At 33.1% G+C, this 20,382-nt stretch overlaps 1 protein-coding gene across 1 annotated transcript; it reads right to left on the reverse strand.

Moving 5' to 3' along the window:
• Positions 1-1,269: 1,269 nt before the first annotated feature.
• LOC133172930 (DNA-directed RNA polymerase I subunit RPA49-like) lies at positions 1,270-14,088 on the reverse strand. Its single transcript, XM_061307782.1, has 12 exons — positions 14,035-14,088; positions 12,283-12,389; positions 8,525-8,601; positions 6,391-6,476; positions 6,189-6,256; positions 5,744-5,894; positions 5,120-5,206; positions 4,799-4,895; positions 3,397-3,536; positions 2,640-2,721; positions 2,264-2,386; positions 1,270-1,682 (listed from the first exon to the last, which is right to left on the reverse strand). The coding sequence occupies exons 1-12, from the start codon at positions 14,081-14,083 to the stop codon at positions 1,532-1,534; spliced, it is 1,218 nt and encodes a 405-aa protein (XP_061163766.1). The 5' UTR covers positions 14,084-14,088; the 3' UTR covers positions 1,270-1,531.
• Between the last annotated feature and the right edge of the window lie 6,294 nt (positions 14,089-20,382).

Consider the following 20,382-nt stretch of genomic DNA (forward strand, 5'->3'; position numbering starts at 1 on the left):
TTTATTAGTTTTAAAGTTTACAAGTCTGTCATTTTAATGGTTGACTTTTAAATTAAAAAAAAATCTATTAAATTTCTCCTTGTTTTAACATTTGGATTAACTGTTGTTTTGCCTTGGACTAGAATGATGTTCTGTCATTTAATAACGGACGTCATGTGCCCACCGTCAGTATTTTTGTGGTTGGCAAGACCAAGTAGCATAATTTGGACAGCAACCTGGCAGATAAATCGATGCTTCCAGAAAAAAATCCTTCCAGTGTTATTCACACATTTAAAAGAAACCAATAAATTTACATCCTTACTGATTCATCATCGAATACCCACGGGTGATCTCTTCTCTTAGGCATCATGTTGAATAAAAGTTGAGATCATCCGTGGGTATCCAATGATGTTACCGATTTGGCAATACTGCAATTAAATTTAGTACCCCTTTCAGTGAATCAGTAAACAACACGAGAGGTGACTGGCACAGAAAGTCCATGGGGATGTAAATTTGTGGTTATGTATGACCCTGAAAAATCCAAGAATATTGTGGTCCGCTACAAACAATGAGGATTCCACTGTAAATTGTTACAAAATAACAACATTTGTATGGACAAGATGAAGATATTTTATGTCATTAAATTGAATGTAGGTATCTCATTGATTGTTAGCCTCAGCAGATCTGCCTACTCCCCCTATTTACCTGTAATGTTTACAATTTTTGAACCTCTAATTACCCTCTAATATTACACTAATTCTCCAGGGGCCCCTTTCAGCATTTAAATATCTTGTTAAATTCTGTTTAAAAAGATTAAATTCCTTTTTAAATCAATGTAAAAGAGAAAGTAGTCAGCATGATTTAATTTTGGTCTTAGTTGTAGGTTCTTTTGTAAAACGGGCCCCTGATTTTGGAATTTCAACCATTTTTTCGTTTTAAAATTTTGGATAAGAAAAATGAAGCAGTACAAATGTTTGAGTGATAGAAAATCATAGCAGAATTCTCAAGCATCTTTATCACAGGTAGCTGTACAATAGACAGGCATAAATGTCAAGTCCGAAATTGACATGGTAGTTATGGAAATAATTTTGCACCAGTACTTGTGTAGTTGGCCAGTTTGTCACACTGTAAAATCATTTTATGTGAATTCACTTCTACTTTCCAGATTGAAAGTAGAAACCTTTCTGCATAAAAGTTGAATCTTATGGACAAATTGGTAGAAAACTACGGATTGCAATCTTATGAGTTAAGCAGGTCTGCCTTGAGCATATTTACGATTTGAATCATCAGTATTTGGTTTCATTTTATTTCATGATCCTCAGAACTTGGATATACTATGATGTTCATTAATAAAATTAATTAACGTGTATCAACCTCCTTACACGACAAAGTCAGTCTGGTTGACAAGAAGGAGGAACAGTCCATTTTCACAAATGATGTCGGAATGATGATCAAGGATCAAACATTGGAATATTTAAATACAATCCCTTTTTCACCAGTTCTTTTTCACAGTATCATAAATACAATCGGCTATAATTCTGTATTTTGTTGCTTATCTAGAAGATTTTCGTTTTCCCCCTTTTTGTGGAGGCAGATTGAGGGGGAGGGAGAGGGTTGCCCAGCGTTCAATAAGGCCCCCGTCATCTGTGTCAAGTTTCTTAGATTTTGTGGTGCATCCAAGAACCTGGCAGTGCCTCGTCAGTCTGTAAAAGTTATGTATGTCAGTATTAATGACTTCCCTTTTCTAAATATAAAAACTAAAATTGATTAATTTTTTGAATGCAATTTCTTGATATAAATACATGTATATATACATGTATTTTTAAGAGTTGATTTGCTTTGATTTTATAATAATTTAATTCTGGTTTTGATGCAGTATTTGATTGGATAAAAAATTTACTTTATATCGTATAAATTGGGTTCCCTACATCACAATGACTTGCGTCAAAAATGTATCAATGCGTCTGACGTTACATTTAAATTTTGTACAATTTGAAGTCATTTTCTAAGGGCAATCATCTTTTTTCTTACACTAAATGAATGAAAATTAAATCATAAGTAATGAAATTAATATATACCCAATTTATACGGTATAAAGTGAGTTGGAACAGTTTACACTTTTTTATAAATCGCTTCGCTGCAAAAATGTATGTCAGGATTTTCCATTCTTTACCAAAAATATGCTTTGTTATTCTTGTTTTAAAACTACCAATTAAGTTCACATACTGATGTAAATGAGGAAGTAATGCGAATGAAGCAATACGATCAAAATAATAGCTCCTACTTTTCATGTGTTTTGTTTAGGTCTTTCTGAAGGCTTGTTAGATCCATGGAAAATTCTTCCAGGTACAGGCAGAGAACCAATATAGAGGATACCAGTTTATCCTTCAGTCTGGCAGTGAAGACTCTAAAAGGAGACAAAACATTTTTATAAAGAATATAAAGCAAACAAATACACTTAAAATGTATTTCAATGTTTTTTTCTGTATTAATTTTGAATTTTTTTAAAAAATCATGTGCCAAGAAAAAAATGTTTCTTATTATCAGATACCTGAATGTTTAAATCAGAAGAATTGAAATGAGCAAGACTGCAGATATATTTGACATTGGTTATTCATTTAATTAGGTAGAACACCAGCTCAACTGTCAAATTATGATACCTTTGTCTGGCACCGACCCCCTGTGTAAATTTCTTCAGTATGTGAAACCTGACGGGTTCTGGCCACTCTTTAGGAAGGGGGTCTACAATACAGCATCAGAACAAGGCATTTTCAGTTGAAATTCAAAGCAAACATATTTTTGTCCCCCATTTTTCTATAAGTGGGGGATATTAATTTGGGTCTGTCCATCCATCCGTCTAACTATCATTCTCTCTGTCTGTAACATGTTGCTTTCCAGATGATAATCTCTACAACTTCTTTAGTTTTTGCAAGGAAATTTTATGTCATGAATACAAATGACATGAAGAAGATCCCTATTCATTTTGATGTCAAAAGGTCAAATGGCAAGATAAGAAATTCATATACTGCATAAAATAGTTTCCATATGATAACTTTGTTTTCTTCAAGCTTTTAGGTGATGACTCTGTCTTACTTCAGAGAGACACTTATTGATTTTGAGGCTAAAAGATGAAAGGTCAAGGTGAAAAAAAATCATAAATTATGTGGCATGAAATGATTTTCAGAGTTACTCCAATACTGGCTATTAATAAAACATGACTTCTACTGATTCTGAAGTAAAAGGATCAAAAGGATAATTTCATTAGTACTTTCCTTTTTTTTGGAAAAGGCCTCTTTGATAGCCAATATTTTGATGATATGTGGTTGTAAAAGATTTTTGTTGACAGTTTCACTGTACTTTATTAATGAAACCTAAGAGCAAACTAATTTCAGACATTATAATATAAATTTTTCTCACCTTTCTCTCTAAGCTGCTTGTGTTTAAGGTTGTGAAGGTGTATAAGGTAGTACAAGTATGTGATATATATTGCCTGCTCTGTTCGGCGCTCCTCGGACTTTGACATTCTACTTAACAGGGATAGTATTTGTTGTGGATACCTACAACATGTCAAGAATTGTTAGATTTCAATAAGTATTCAAAACTCCTTTTGGAAATTTCGATTTGATTTGAACATATTTTATTATGTAATAAAACAAAATGGATTGTGCAGCAGGCATCGCCTATACAAGCCCTCTCCAAGTCTCCAACTGATTTCATTAAGTTAACCTTAAAACATTGTTATTATAAACTATTAACACAAAATTGCTGACAAATACCTCACTCAATAATACAATCAAATAAATGGCTGTAGACTACTTATTTACCGATTCAGAAGTAGAATATTTCTACTGAATGTGAAGAACCTCACCGACTGATCAATCAAACCCAGCCTTACTTGTTCTCACTGACTGATCAATCAAACCCAGCCTTACTTGTTCTCACTGACTTATCAATCAAACCCAGCCTTATTTGTTCTTACTGACTGATCAATCAAACCCAGCCTTACTTGTTCTCACTGACTGATCAATCAAACCCTGCCTTACTTGTTCTCACTGACTTATCAATCAAACCCAGTCTTACTTATTCTCACTGACTGATCAATCAAACCCAGCCTTACTTGTTCTCACTGACTGATCAATCAAACCCTGGCTTACTTGTTCTCACTGACTGATCAATTAAACCCAGCCTTACTTGTTCTCACTGACTGATCAATCAAACCTAACCTTACTTGTTCTCACTGACTGATCAATCAAACCCTGCCTTACTTATTCTCACTGATTGATCAATAAAAGTCGGTCTTACTTATTCCCACTGACTGATCAATCAAACCCTGGCTTACTTGTTCTCACTGACTGATCAATTAAACCCAGCCTTGCTTGTTCTCACTGACTGATCAATCAAACCCAGCCTTACTTATTCTCACTGACTGATCAATCAAACCCAGCCTTACTTGTTCTCACTGATTGATCAATAAAAGTCGGTCTTACTTATTCCCACTGACTGATCAATTAAATCCAGTATTACTTGTTCTCACTGACTGATCAATCAAATCCAGTCTTACTTATTCTCACTGACTGATCAATCAAACCCTGCCTTATTTATTCTCACTGATTGATCAATAAAAGTCAGTCTTACTTATTCTCACTGACTGATCAATCAAACCCAGCTTTACTTGTTCTCACTGACTGATCAATCAAACCCAGCCTTACTTGTTCTCACTGACTGATCAATCAAACCCAGCTTACTTGTTCTCATTGACTGATCAATCAAACCCAGCCTTGCTTGTTCTCACTGACTGATCAATCAAACCCAGCCTTACTTATTTTCTTTTCTCCACTGCTGGATATCATCTATTGTGGCATCAAAGAAAACCCTGGATGCCTCTTCTGTTGACTGTTTATCATTAGGATGGACAACTACAAGTAAAACATAATGTTTCCAAGTACAACTTGTTTACAAGCCTATAAGAAAGATTTACAGTTGCCTTACCCATTAATTTTCATCACCTCATCTAAAAATTAAATGATCCAAATGTATATTTTTAAACTTTAAAAAACTTTTAAATGTATTTACATGGAAATGAATCAAGTAAAAAATAAACACAATGTCCTTTAAAGAATGTTGTCAGACTAGGACTTACTGTCGTCCATGTTATAGACCTCTCTAGGTGTGGCTGCCTCCTTGTTCATCGGAGGGATAATGGCGTAGTCTGGATTTGTGTCATTGTCTGTGGAGAGATATGAATTTCTTTATGAAAAGTTCTACTGTATGAAAGTTCACTCTCACCAATAATGGATCTTGGTATGTACAACTAAGACTCCTATGTTGGTAAACAACTACAGTAAAATTTCTCTAATCAGTCCATCTCTGGTTCCGTAGAAATTGGCCAGACAAGACAACATCACAGATTAGACAACATTTAAATCAACTGAATTTACTAAAAGGGAATCTTAAAGTTTACATCATAATAGGCAAGATTTTGAAATGCACAACATTAGACAAGTTTTACTGTACAAAGTTTTGGATCAGTTCTGGGATTTTTCTTTCCTCAAATTAGCATACTTACAGAATCATCAGCTAATTTAAGAGTACTAATGCTGAGAAATCGCAAAGTATGTTATGTTGCATAATATGTTAAGTTGCAGAATTTACCTCTAATGGCTATCACATGCAAGATGAAAAAATATACATATAGCCTGTATAAACCCTTTCAGATGTTTAAGCAGAAGTATTACTGATTAATAGAAGTAGTTATATCTGATACCTTCCACTTGTACTGGTTTTAACGTAGAGGCCTGACTAATGACGGAGCTTAGGGCTTTATCTAGCGCTTTCCCCTTGATCTGGTTTTTCAGCCTTGATTCCAATGCTCTCTGCTTCTTTTTGCTTCCAAAGGCACTTGTAAGCATGTCATTCTACAATGGCATGAATTCATATAAAAATCTGTCATCATAAGAGAGTTAACTACAACAAAATAAATTTTCAGTTCTATAATTTTGCATCAAATTTGGTACATTACATTGATTTAATTTTGTTTGTTCATCTCAAAAGATCTAGGAAGCATTATAGTTTTATATAGAAGTATAAGGAAACTGGAAGTTTTGTTTCTGTTTTTCTAATAGCCATTGTTCATGACATCCTCTCAACAAGTAATGCCCAATTTAAAAAGACCAGAAAACATGATGTATTTTCAGGTTATCTACATGTACCTGTTCTTTAAAACTCTTTTCTGAAACTGACGAGGGTAATACAAGTTTCTCTTCATCATCATCAATATCTGAAAAAGACAAGCTAACAATTATGCCCCCATGCATTTTCAAATCAAGAAATACAGAATTTCCAAATACTTACATTTTCTATTCACCTCTTTACTGTAAAACTACACAAAAGACACAATCATTTTTGGCCTACCTGAAGGTTTGGGGTGCATTTGAAAGATTTCTGCATCACATATCCTCATCTTCCCTGTTGTTTTGTCTAAGACACCAACATAATACCTAATAACACATCAATATAATACCTAAAAACACACCAACATAATACCTAATAACACTTCAATATAATACCTAATAACACACCAACATAATACCTAATAACACATCAATATAATACCTATTATTATGCTTCCTGTCAGTTTGTCTCTACATAGTCAATACCCAACTATTTTCGCATAGTGGTCTAAGGATTTATATAGAGTAAGCATACTATGCCGAAATAGAGCACGGCTTCTTTTTCTGAAGAAAATCCGACAGCGCCCACACCAGGGATCGAACTCACGACCCCAAGATTATCAGTCCGACTCGCTACCGATTACGCTACAGACGCCGTTATCTATAACACTGAATTATAATATATATAAACTTAGTTTCAAAGATTTTACACTAAAAGAAAAAAAAATAAACAAAATAATTTTTATAAAATAGTATCTTGCAATTTTTTACCCTTCACACAACTAAATTTCTCAACTATCTGTACATGGAACATTCAAAATATTAAAGACAAAAGATTATGACGTACATGTAGCACAACGTGACGGCATAATAGGGGTGTACTAACATGAATGTAAGAGGTGATGAAACATTGGAAAGGGAGAAAATATTGTCGTTTTTATACAACAGTCAGCATACTAATAACAATAGTGTTGTACTTTGCATGCACTATGCCTAAATAGTAGTCAGGGTTTGACACATAGTGCACTCGCCTCCGGCTCGTGCACCATGTGTCAAACCCTGACTACTATTTAGGCATAGTGCATGCAAAGTACAATACTATTATATAAATAACACATCAACATAATACCTAATAACACATCAATATAATACCTAATAACACACCAACATAATACCTAATAACACACCAAAATAATACCTAATAACATACCAACATAATACCTAATAACACACCAATATAATACTTAATAACACACCAACATAATACTTAATAACACACCAACATAATACTTAATAACACAACAACATAATACTTAATAACACAACAACATAATACCTAATAACACATCAACATAATATCTAATAACACATCAACATAATACCTAATAACACATCAACATAATACTTAATAACACAACAACATAATATTTAATAACACATCAACATAATATCTAATAACACACCAACATAATATCTAATAACACACCAACATAATACTTAATAACACACCAACATAATACCTAATAACACATCAACATAATACCTAATAACACATCAACATAATATCTAATAACACATCAACATAATACCTAATAACACACCAACATAATATCTAATAACACACCAACATAATACCTAATAACACACCAACATAATACCTAATAACACATCAACATAATATCTAATAACATACCAACATAAAATCTAATAACACACCAACATTATACTTAATAACACATCAACATAATACCTAATAAGACATCAACATAATACCTAATAACACATCAACATAATATCTAATAACACATCAACATAATACCTAATAACACACCAAAATAATACCTAATAACACAACAACATAATACTTAATAACACACCAATATAATACCTAATAACACATCAACATAATACCTAATAACACATCAACATAATACCTAATAACACACCAACATAATACCTAATAACACCTCAAAATAATATTTAATAACACACCAACATAATATCTAATAACACACCAACATTATACTTAATAACACACCAACATAATATCTAATAACACACCAACATTATACCTAACAGTTCAAAGTATTGATATTTTATTTTTGAAACAAAAATGAACAGCAACAAAAACAAGAGGTACTGTGAGCACAGACGAACAGACAGATGGACTGACATCACCATCCCTATACACCCCTTGCTTTTCAAGCGGGGGGTATAAATACCAAGTAAAATCACTTTCAATGGAATGACAAAGACTTTCCCCCTAGCATTTAGCACAATTTATTCTTACATTAGATTAATATTAGACATCCTGTTATAATGATTATATGATAAATTCTTAACATTTACAAAAATAAAGCTTCATTGACACCCACTTGCAGTTTCTCTGTACTGTACTGGCTAGAGGACCATAATTCTGTCCTACATATGACATTTCACTGGTCTCTGCAACCTGTGCATTGAAGTAATCCATTTGTTAAACAAGAGGCCCAGGGGCCACATCGCTCACCTGAGCACTCTGGCTAGGAAAAAGCAGAAATCAGTTGAGTCTTGAAAAGTTTTGATATAAAAGTGGTTCGAGGGGGGGGGGGGTTTAATTTGAACTTGAATCTATACCTCAAAGGGATGCTTTTGAATTAATATGACAAATAATGGCTATGCTGTTCTTAGGAAGACAATTTTTATTGATATATCATTTGTATTCCTTTGTATAACTATGATCCCCTGTTATGGCCCCTCTATTCTCCTGGGGGGGGGGGGGGGGGGGGTCATGATTTGAACAAAATTTGAATCTACATTACCTGAGGATGTTTGCATTTAAATATGACTAATTATTGCTTTGCTGTTCTTCAGAAGAAGATTTTAAAAGGCTTGCTTTTTCCTATGTATTCCTATGTAAAACTTTGATCGCCCATTGTGGCCCCACCCTACCCCTGGGGGGTCATGATTTAAACAAACTTGAATCTACACTTCCTGAGGATGCACTCATTAAAAAAAACCGATCATGGCTTTGCTGTTCTTAAGAAAAAGATTTTTACAAATTTTTCCTATGTATTTTATGTAAAACTTTGATCACCCATTGTGGCTCCACCTTACCCCCGGAGGTCATGATTGGAACAAACTTGAACCTGCACTACTTGAGGATGCTTCCATGTAAATATGACCAATCATGGCTTTGTTGTTCTTGTGAAAAAGATTTTTACAGAGTTTTCCTATGTATTCTTATTTAAAATTTGGATCGCCCATTGTGGCTCCACCCTACCCCCGGGGGTCATGATTGGAACAAACTTGAATCTACACTACCTGAGGATGCTTCCATATAAATATAACCATTCATGGCTTTGCTGTTCTTGAGAAGAAGATTTTTAAAGAATTTTCCTATATATTCCTATGTAAAACTTTGATCGCCCATTGTGGCCCCACCCTACCCCCGGGGGTCATGATTTGAACAAACTTGAATCTACACTACCTGAGGATGATTCCATATAAATATGACCAATCATGGCTTTGCTGTTCTTGAGAAGAAGATTTTTAAAGAATTTTCCTATATATTCCTATGTAAAACTTTGATTGCCCATTGTGGCTCCACCCTACCCCCGGGGGTCATGATTTGAACAAACTTGAATCTACACTACCTGAGGATGATTCCATATAAATATGACCAATCATGGCTTTGCTGTTCTTGAGAAGAAGATTTTTAAAGAATTTTCCTATATATTCCTATGTAAAACTTTGATCGCCCATTGTGGCCCCACCCTACCCCCGGGAGTCATGATTTGAACAAACTTGAATCTACACTACCTGAGGATGCTTCCATGTAAGTTTCATATTTTCAAGCACAGTGGTTCTTGAGAAGAAGATTTTTAAATGATGCCATTAATTTTTCATGAATTCATGATTATCTCCCCTTGGAAGAAGGCATGGCCCTTCATTTGAAAAAACTTGAACCCCCTTCACCCAAGGATACTCTGTGCCAAGTTTGGTTGAAATTGGCCCAGGAGTTCTGGAGAAGAAGATGAAATTGTGAAAAGTTTACAACGACAACAACGACAACGCCGACAACGACGACGACGGACAACGGACAAATTTTGATCAGAAAAGCTCACATGAGCCTTCGGCTCAGGTGAGCTAAAAAAAGGTTAAGAAGACTTGGTTAGAGTCTCTGTAAGATAAGCCAATATATTACCATGAAATTCTGTGACCAGTTTACATTAAATTAAAAAAAAGAGCAATGGGATATAGAGCTTAGCCTAGAAACCTGTCCTTTGCAAAACAGGAGGTACATATATGTACCATTCACAAGGTGTTCCTAGTTATATTAAGCGTGTACATGTCATAATCATGATAACATTTAGTGTAAACATGTGTCATAATCATGATTACATTTAGTGTGTACATGTGGCATAATCATGATTACATTTAGTGTGTACATGTGGCATAATCATGATTACATTTATAGTGTATGTGTCATAATCATGATTACATTTAGTGTGTACATGTGGCATAATCATGATTACATTTAGTGTGTACATGTCATAATCATGGTTACATTTAGTGTGTACATGTGGCATAATCATGATTACATTTAGTGTGTACATGTGTCACAATCATGATTACATTTAGTGTGTACATGTGTCACAATCATGATAACATTTAGTGTGTACATGTCATAATCATGATTACATTTAGTGTGTACATGTGTCATAATCATAATTACATTTAGTGTGTACATGTGTCATAATCATGATTACATTTAGTGTGTACATGTCATAATCATGATTACATTTAGTGTGTACATGTGGAATAATTAAGATTACATTTAGTGTATACATGTGGCATAATCATGATTACATTTAGTGTGTACATGTGGAATAATTAAGATTACATTTAGTGTGTACATGTGGCATAATCATGATTACATTTATAGTGTATGTGTCATAATCATGATTACATTTAGTGTGTACATGTGGCATAATCATGATTACTTTTAGTGTGTACATGTCATAATCATGGTTACATTTAGTGTATACATGTGGCATAATCATGATTACATTTAGTGTGTACATGTGTCACAATCATGATTACATTTAGTGTGTACATGTGTCACAATCATGATAACATTTAGTGTGTACATGTCATAATCATGATTACATTTAGTGTGTACATGTGTCATAATCATGATTACATTTAGTGTGTACATGTGTCATAATCATGATTACATTTAGTGTGTACATGTCATAATCATGATTACATTTAGTGTGTACATGTGGAATAATTAAGATTACATTTAGTGTATACATGTGGCATAATCATGATTACATTTAGTGTGTACATGTGGAATAATTAAGATTACATTTAGTGTGTACATGTGGCATAATCATGATTACATTTATAGTGTATGTGTCATAATCATGATTACATTTAGTGTGTACATGTGGCATAATCATGATTACTTTTAGTGTGTACATGTGTCACAATCATGATAACATTTAGTGTATACATGTGGCATAATCATGATTACATTTAGTGTGTACATGTGTCACAATCATGATTATATTTAGTGTGTACATGTCATAATCATGATTACATTTAGTGTGTACATGTGTCATAATCATGATTACATTTAGTGTGTACATGTGTCATAATCATGATTACATTTAGTGTGTACATGTCATAATCATGATTACATTTAGTGTGTACATGTGGAATAATTATGATTACATTTAGTGTATACATGTGGCATAATCATGAATACATTTAGTGTGTACATGTGGCATAATCATGATTACATTTGGTGTGTACATATGTTATTATCAGACAGGAGAATATTTAGAATCACATTCAGTATACTTGTTTACTCGAGCCAGAAGCTTAATCATTTCTGAGTGACATAATAAGACCACTGAATAATTACAAAATCTATATATGATGATGAGTCCTATATCATGATAGACAGAAAGTTCTTGTGTTACTATTCTATAGCCTTTCGAGGATAAGTCACAAAATACTATTTTTTATACATACTTAATATGTGACGGAATAAAATATACCATCAGTTTATAATACATACTTATTTATATTTAATCAGTTTTTTAAGATACATAAACAAAACTTATTGGAAACATACACTTACCAACATCTTCTTGTCCTTATATTTTCTGTCATCTTGATCTCCTTGAAAGTATCCAAAGTGTATCTTCTTTGCACATGTATCAGCTATTTTGCCATTTGTGAAATGTGCTGAAAAACAATGGCCATTTCGATAAATTAGTACATTTATCATACGTTTTAATCATTCTGGAACACTATAAAGTGCATACGAGGTACAATCAAACCTTTTTATCTCAAACTTGATGTTGTTTATTCACCAATCAAGGGTCCTTGATCAGGGGGCATTTACAATTATATCAGTATGATCAAATTAAAAGTACATTATAAAATATGAGTAATTTCCACAACAGTTATACAGGGAAGATGTACAATACCACATTATTTATGATATTCATGTAAATGTAAAATATTTAACAAAGTAATGGGCAATCAGACAAAAATCATAATCAATTATCAGTACTAATTGGCTGCACATTATCAATTAACAAGTGATTATAATAAGATTTTTTTCTTTAATGAAATAAATATCCAAAAACATATTTAATCCAAGTTCAGATTTTTACACAGCCTTCATTTAATTAATTATCACATTTATAATTTAGTTTCTTTCTCTAAATAAATTGGAAAATAAGATTTTTCTTGAGTTTTTTCTTTCCTCATTAAATACAGTGTATAATGAATGGGAATATTACTGATATTAGTCCTACCTTGTATTTGAATTATTTTCTTGGAATTACAAGATTAAAAAAAGTAATTATCCAAAAAGTGGACTCATCTTCCTGTTTATTATTAAGTTTACAGATCTTTTGTATTGTTTGTATTTTTCTGATTCTAGTAAAACCCCATAAAATTGTCCATTAATTGTCTGCTATCAGCCGGACTGGCCTACATTCAATCATGGCAGTAAAAATATCAACAAAGCATGGATACCAGTGACATTTGTTAAGTAATGAGTTAGTAGCATGAAAGAGCTCCAAACAACCGACAATCCATTGTCGGCACCAATCATCACTTATATAACATTTCCAAAATTGTCTAAAACTGGGTCAGAAAACATTGAAAAGTTACAGAACCACATAACTACCAAATCAAAATAAAATACAGCTACTGTATAGTGAAAAAAGGTGGCTTGAATACATAGGATAACAAGGGATAATGCCTATGCACAGCAAATCTGACTGAAAAACTTGTACTCTAAGAATTCAAGACACTCAAGACACTCATTCAGTATACATTTAAAAGAGATATGGAAAAAAGAAAAAAAAAGTACATCACAAGGAATTATGTACTTAACACAAAACAGACTTTATGAAATGTGTTACTAATACATATCTTATATTCCAGTTTTCAGAATCATTTTACTGACTTGCACTATGCACATTTTCATTGATCATACACCAGGTTAACTTAACTTATTTTCACTGTCAAAGTTATCAAGTTATGAAAATTCTTACAGGATTTGTTTATCAATTCATACAGAACATGTCCTCCATTAATCTCAGCGAGATCCGTAGAGAATAAAAATTTTGGTCTGGTATTTCTACGTAGAAATACCAGACCAAAATTTTTATTCTCTACGGATCTCGCTGAGATTAGTCCTCCATCCTTAAACAAGATACACGAGAGTATAGAAAATGTGTTTTTTTCGTTTTTTTTTTTTGTTTTTTTTTGGTCAACTATGTAGAGACATAAATAATAGCGTTATTTACGTCTCTGATAAATGTTAGGTACATTGAAGAGTCTTATGTAAAAGTTATCAAGAAGAAAAACTTACCCAACACAACTTTTTCATTTTTCTTATAAGATAATCTTACTCTATCCATATTTCCAACATGTGCTTCTTCTTGACTTAGGTACCGGATATTTTTATACGCTACGTAATACCAAAGATTTCATGGTAAGATTTAAAAATCCCGGTACGGAAAAAAGTTATTTTTCTTCGTAAATTATGCAATTTTATAGACTGTTCAAATCTTCGGGAACGACAGGGAGGGGGGTGTATGCCCTTGCAGTTATTTCCGAGAAGACCAGAGACAGTTTATTTCTGGAAAAAAGTTAACAAACCGGTTTTTTTTTTTATTTCCCCGTATCGAAGATTCGGGGGTATATAGTTTTTGCCCTGTCCGTCATAACTCTTGATTGGTTGGAGCTATGGCTTTCATACTTCACATGTGTATTCCTTGTGACAAGAACTTTCTTTGGGTACCATCATATTTGACCTTGACCTTGGAGTTTGAGATACACTACATGTTTGACTCAGTTTTACAAAATTTTACCCAACTTTAACCTTGGCCATAACTTTTGAACAGTTGGTGCTAGGGCTTTCATATTTAAGGTGTAATCCTTGTGACAAGACCTTTCTTTTTGATACCAACAAATTTGACCCTTTGACCTTGACCTCAGAGTTTGACCTACTTTTGAAAAACTTTAACCTTGGCCATAACTTTTGAACAGTTGGTGTGAGGGCTTTTATACTTCACATGTGTAATCCTTGTGACAAGAACTTCCTTTGGATACCAACTTTGACCTTTTGACCCTTGACCTAGGAGTTTGATCTACTTGAAAAACTTTAACCTTGGCCATAACTTTTGAACAGGTGGTGCTAGGGCTTTTATACCTCACATTTTAATCCTTGTGACAAAACCTTACTTTGGATTCCAACCCTTTGACCTTGGAGTTTGACCTACTTTTGAAAAACTTAAACCTTGGCCATATCTTTTGAATGGTTGGTGCTAAGGCTTTCATATTTCACATGTGTATTTCTTGTGAGAAAGCCTTTCCTTAGGCACCATTAATTTTGACCATTTGACCTTGATGTTTGCCTTACTTTTGGAAAATTTTAACCTTTTCCATATCTTTTCAATGGTTGCTGCAAGGCTTTCATGTTTCAGAGGTATAATCCTCGGAACGAGACCTTACTTTGGGTACCAACATATTTGATTTGCATTTGATAAAGTTAAACCTTCCCTATAAGTAGCCATACAGGGGCATCAGTGTTTCACAAATACATCTTGTTTTTAAAAAAAAAAACATCTGAATACTCAGGCCTACAGGGGTAGGGCAAGCTACACTACTGAAGTAAAATGTGAGAGAATATGGAGGTGATACACTCCAGGCTTTGATCAGTGGTTCCACCAGGGCACTCTCTACTGAAGACATATACCTATAACTGCTTGGCAACATTAATTTTAGTAGAGGGTAGAATATGTTTTTCCGTCCCCCCCCCCCCCCCCAACAACAACGAAAACTTCAGACTCGTACTCAGAGCAAGTGTTATCTACAAGATCAGAGTGAGAAGTTTATATATGTTAAAAAAGGGAAACAACTCCAAGCTTTACTCACCCATGTTATTGATTTAATCCAGAATACAGCAATTAAACAGACTTGTCTCATTTCCAGACAATAATAAAGAACTGGGTTAACTTAGGCTATTATGTTGCCCTATATAGAAAAATCATTTATAATTCTCAAGATGTTAATTATATTCATGATAATTTATCTGATAAAAGCTGTTATTGATCTTCATCATACACACATAATTTAAGGAATAAATTGATTTTATATCCTATTTTGCTTATTTTCTACACTATAATTATGGTTTGGGACATAAACACTTAATAAACTACAAAGCTTTGTTCATCTTTACATCATTTGTACTTTTATGGACTGAAAAGCTCCACTTTTCTAAGAATTCAAAAACATCACAATTTACAACCCATTTTCTGATATATGAACTCTCATCAGAAACTTCTTCAATATGAAAAAAAGCATGAACTCTCTAGTTTAATGTTTGACAATTTATATTAGATAGGTTCACTGACCAGGCCACAATGAACATTAAGTGAACCTAGCTTTTTATCATGAAATGTCATTTCATTTGGAAGAAAATTAAAATATTTACAAGATAGATTCATTTGCCATTGATGACAAAAATCTTTAACCAGTCTTGATATATCAAGAAATGTTAATAATGAGAAAATATCCCAGTTTATAGTAAATGTTTCCAAGACTTCACTAAAACTATAAATACACAAGGCATAATTGATGTAATATTTTTATTGATGTCAATTCTCCTCCAATAAGTAAAAATTCACTCAGTAGTAACCCATAATTATAACATGTAAAATTTGCCTTCCTAACCTGTATTTCCCCTATCTTAATCATACCTGTGTGTTCTATAGCATTATAAATGCGTTTTCATAATAACCATAGAGAGCATATACAATTGTACTATTTTGCTTGTGCAATTTAAAAAAAAAAATTCTCCTTCCAAACTGAATTACAAAATTATACCGATATTATTATCTATGACTGAACATGTAGTGTATCTCAAATTCAGCACTTCTGTAGGTCACAGACTAATTAGCATATTTCAACTGACTAATTAGCATATTTCAGGAAAAGACCTGAATATCATATATATGGGAATATATATTTTAGCATTGATCATGAATTACCAATGACAATGTGAAATATTTTCCCATAAAATGAGTACACATTATTTAATTCTACAATAACCCTTGCAAAAATAGACACCCCACTATAGTATTCACACTGTGCATATAATAACAAAGCATCATCAAGTCATATAAAATATGATAATAATCTTATTTTTTCATAGTTATATACATTTATACATATATCTCTCATCATAAATAAACATTACCATTAATGATATGCATTCTCTGTTTGGAAAATATATATATATTTTTAAAATGTAGCAAATAGCTCAAAAATATTTAAAACAATATATCTACAAGCATGCACATACATTACAGCTGCTTTTTTCTCATATATACTAAGCTATCAGTACACATAAGAACTACATGTAACCATCTCCAACAAATCATGCTACTCAAAAAAGTATCTACAATAATAACAACTACTTGGGCATGTTGTGACGTATAACAAGATATAATACTTCAACACAATGACTATAGTTAAATAATAGTTAAATAACTATAGATGACTATAGTTAAATGAGAAGAGACGGAAGGCTCACCTCTGTCATATTACTCTTCCTCTCTCTATGTGACAAATGAATATGTGGAGAGACCCTCCTGTGACCTCAAACCAAGTTAAAGAACATATATTTATTGATTGTAACTAGAACTAGTAACTAGATTGTAACTAATTTATTGAAAACTTTAAAGTTATATCCCCAAATAAAACCTGGAATGTTATTTCCCCACCTCCTCTGACCCCAAGGGTCATATACAAGATGAAACCTGGTGTATGAGTCTGCTTGCATATGGACATTTTTACATTGATAATGTTAGAACAATATTTTAAAAAATTGTCCCTCTATATTTTTATTTAGCACTCTGAACCCTACTCCAGCATGCTAGAGGTTCACGGCGAGATACTTTTGACTTGGCGCCACGTAACCAAGGTATATAAGGAGCATAGGGACGTTAACCGAGGCTCTTACTTGTAGGGGTATCTGAACCCTATTGTGGTCCAGGGAGGGGAAGGGGGGTGCACGACTTATTATTCTATTTAGGAATATTTCTACACTTATTCCAACCTTGCTGTTCAGGAAGATATTTTTTTTTAAGAGAATATTCCTACAATTTTCTTTATTCATGTAAAACGTACCCTGTCCACAAGGTTAAAGACTTCAACAACTCATATCTCCACAACATGGAGATATTATTTGACTGGACAGGAAATGAAGAAATTTATTTAAATTTTTATATTAAAAACTTTGAACAATCTTCAGCAGTCAACTCATACCTTGGGGGTCATGACTTGACAAACACTGAAACTGCACTACATTGAGATACTTGCACACATTTGAGAAATTATAGATTTGCTAAATCTATAGAAAAAATTATTCAGAATCCAATGTTTATGAATCCAATGTAAAACTGAGACCCTTTTTGTGGACACACTATAACACAAGGAATCCAGACCCAAACAATCAAATCTGCACTACTTGGGGATATAGCAGGACATCCACATTCCTGTGAACTTTAAACTTCAATTGAACACTTTTTGATAAAAATTTTACCTTCATTTGTCTTTTTTTTCTTATTTACATACTCTTTTAGAGACAAGATCTTTAATGGCCCTCCCCTATTTTCTTATTCATCTTCCCTTAGAAAAGAACTTTAACAACCCTCACCCTATTTTTTTAAAGAGAACAAATGGTCCTCACTTTAACATAATTAATGCTTGTGCCTATTTTATTTGATTCAGTAGTTCTGGAGATTATAATGCAAGTGTAAAAAGTTTAAAGATGACACGGGACACTCAAAACAAACAGACATACGGTCAAGTGAGTACTGGTCACTCTTAAATCAGAAAAGTGCATGTAAACCTTTAGCAAGGGTGAACGCTATAAAATTAAGGTTTCATGGCACACATCTTCAAAAATTAATCATTGAAACAGAAAAATAATAATAAAAAAAAATTGCATCCAGTGAACAAAAACATGAAGAATATCCATTTGCATGCCCCTTAATGTACCAATAGTATGAAATGACTTTAAAATCCTCTAGACATAGAAAATTTCTATATCCCACTGTGTAAGATTTCCTTCATACTAGACAATGACTAAGAAAATTAGGCATGGAATGTACCAGTATTTAACACAGATTACAAAACCAACAATGTGACATTTAGGAAGAACTACATCTGAACAAATGAAAGAAAAGTGAGCAAGCTCACATACCCCACGCTTACCCCCAAAACTGGACAATGCAACACGTAATGAATGGCACAGTGCATTTTAAATACACAGAATAATTCAAAAAGGGGCATTACTTGCTAAAAATCATCACATCTAAACTTCTTGCATATAAGGACATTCAAACCTTTGTATGTTACACATTTAATTGGGCTGAAGTTTCTAGATAACTATAAATAATGGTATCAAAATTTCTTGGTAATATACAAATCTATACATTAATTATGTCTGAAATAACTACAAAGCTTCAGGAAATTCAGTGCAGGAGTTATGCTGACAAACTGTTAATTAAATTCCTCAGTGATTTCGAGTTGTTAATGAGTGTACGTCCATGTCCAACACATGAACAATTTACACATTTATATAAATGATGGAAACAAAATTATGATGTAGTCATATGAATTTGTTTATATACTGTACTTATGAAATTATTTAAGGCAAAGCACCAATTTGGGGGGGGGGGGGTGAGAACTATCCAAGATTTTGTGTGTGTGTTTGCTAAATCATTAATATTTTGATCTCAAAATCAATAGGGGTCTTTTAACGTCATAAAATATTTCACATAAAATTTCATTTCAAAAGCTGATTCCAGTGGATTTCCTTATTACCTAGCTGGAAAGTTTCTTCAATAATAGGCAAAACTCTTAGGGCAAAAATAAGGGAATCGGAATTTCCTGGTAATATGCACATCTACACACTGTGTACTAAATATCTGCAAAGTTTGACCAAATTCTGTGCAGCGGTTTAAGAGGAGTTGCGCTGACAAACAGTACATCTCTATATTCAAGGTATGGCCAAAAATCTAAGTTGAAAAGTGCCTAAATTCCCAGAAAAAATAAAGGAATTGGAATTTCCTTGTAATATGCACATCTACACACTGTGTACTAAATATCTGCAAAGTTTGACCAAATTCTGTGCAGCGGTTTAAGAGGAGTTGTGCTGACAAACTGTTCGTCTCTATATTCAAGATATGGCCAAAAATCTAAGTTGAAAAGTGCCTAAATTCCCAGAAATAATAAAGGAATCAGAATTTCCTTGTAATATGCACATCTTTACATTATGTCCTAAATATCTGCAAAGTTTGAACAAATTCTGTGCAGCGGCTTATGAGGAGTTGCGCTGACAAAAAAACAGGACTGACTGACTGACTGATGGACAGGTAAAAAAAATTATACCCCCGCAACTTGTTGCGTGGGGTATAATAAACATTAGAACTGTACTACTAATACTCCTTGCTGGACATATCAAGACATTGGAACCATGTAATACAATGAAATATACTGCATTTATAAGTAACCTTTAAGTCAAGATTTTGCATCTATGGTTTGAACAAAACTTGACCTTGTTAATCCTGTGACCTTGTCCAAATGGCTTTGGCTCAAGACCCTGACATACTTTCTGGTTAACAACACCATTCATCTACTGTGTTTC

Source organism: Saccostrea echinata, unplaced genomic scaffold, assembly GCF_033153115.1.
Source record: "Saccostrea echinata isolate AGI-Se365-2 ecotype Australia unplaced genomic scaffold, CSIRO_AGI_Sech_v1 ptg000056l, whole genome shotgun sequence".
NCBI classification, from domain to species: Eukaryota; Metazoa; Mollusca; class Bivalvia; order Ostreida; family Ostreidae; genus Saccostrea; species Saccostrea echinata.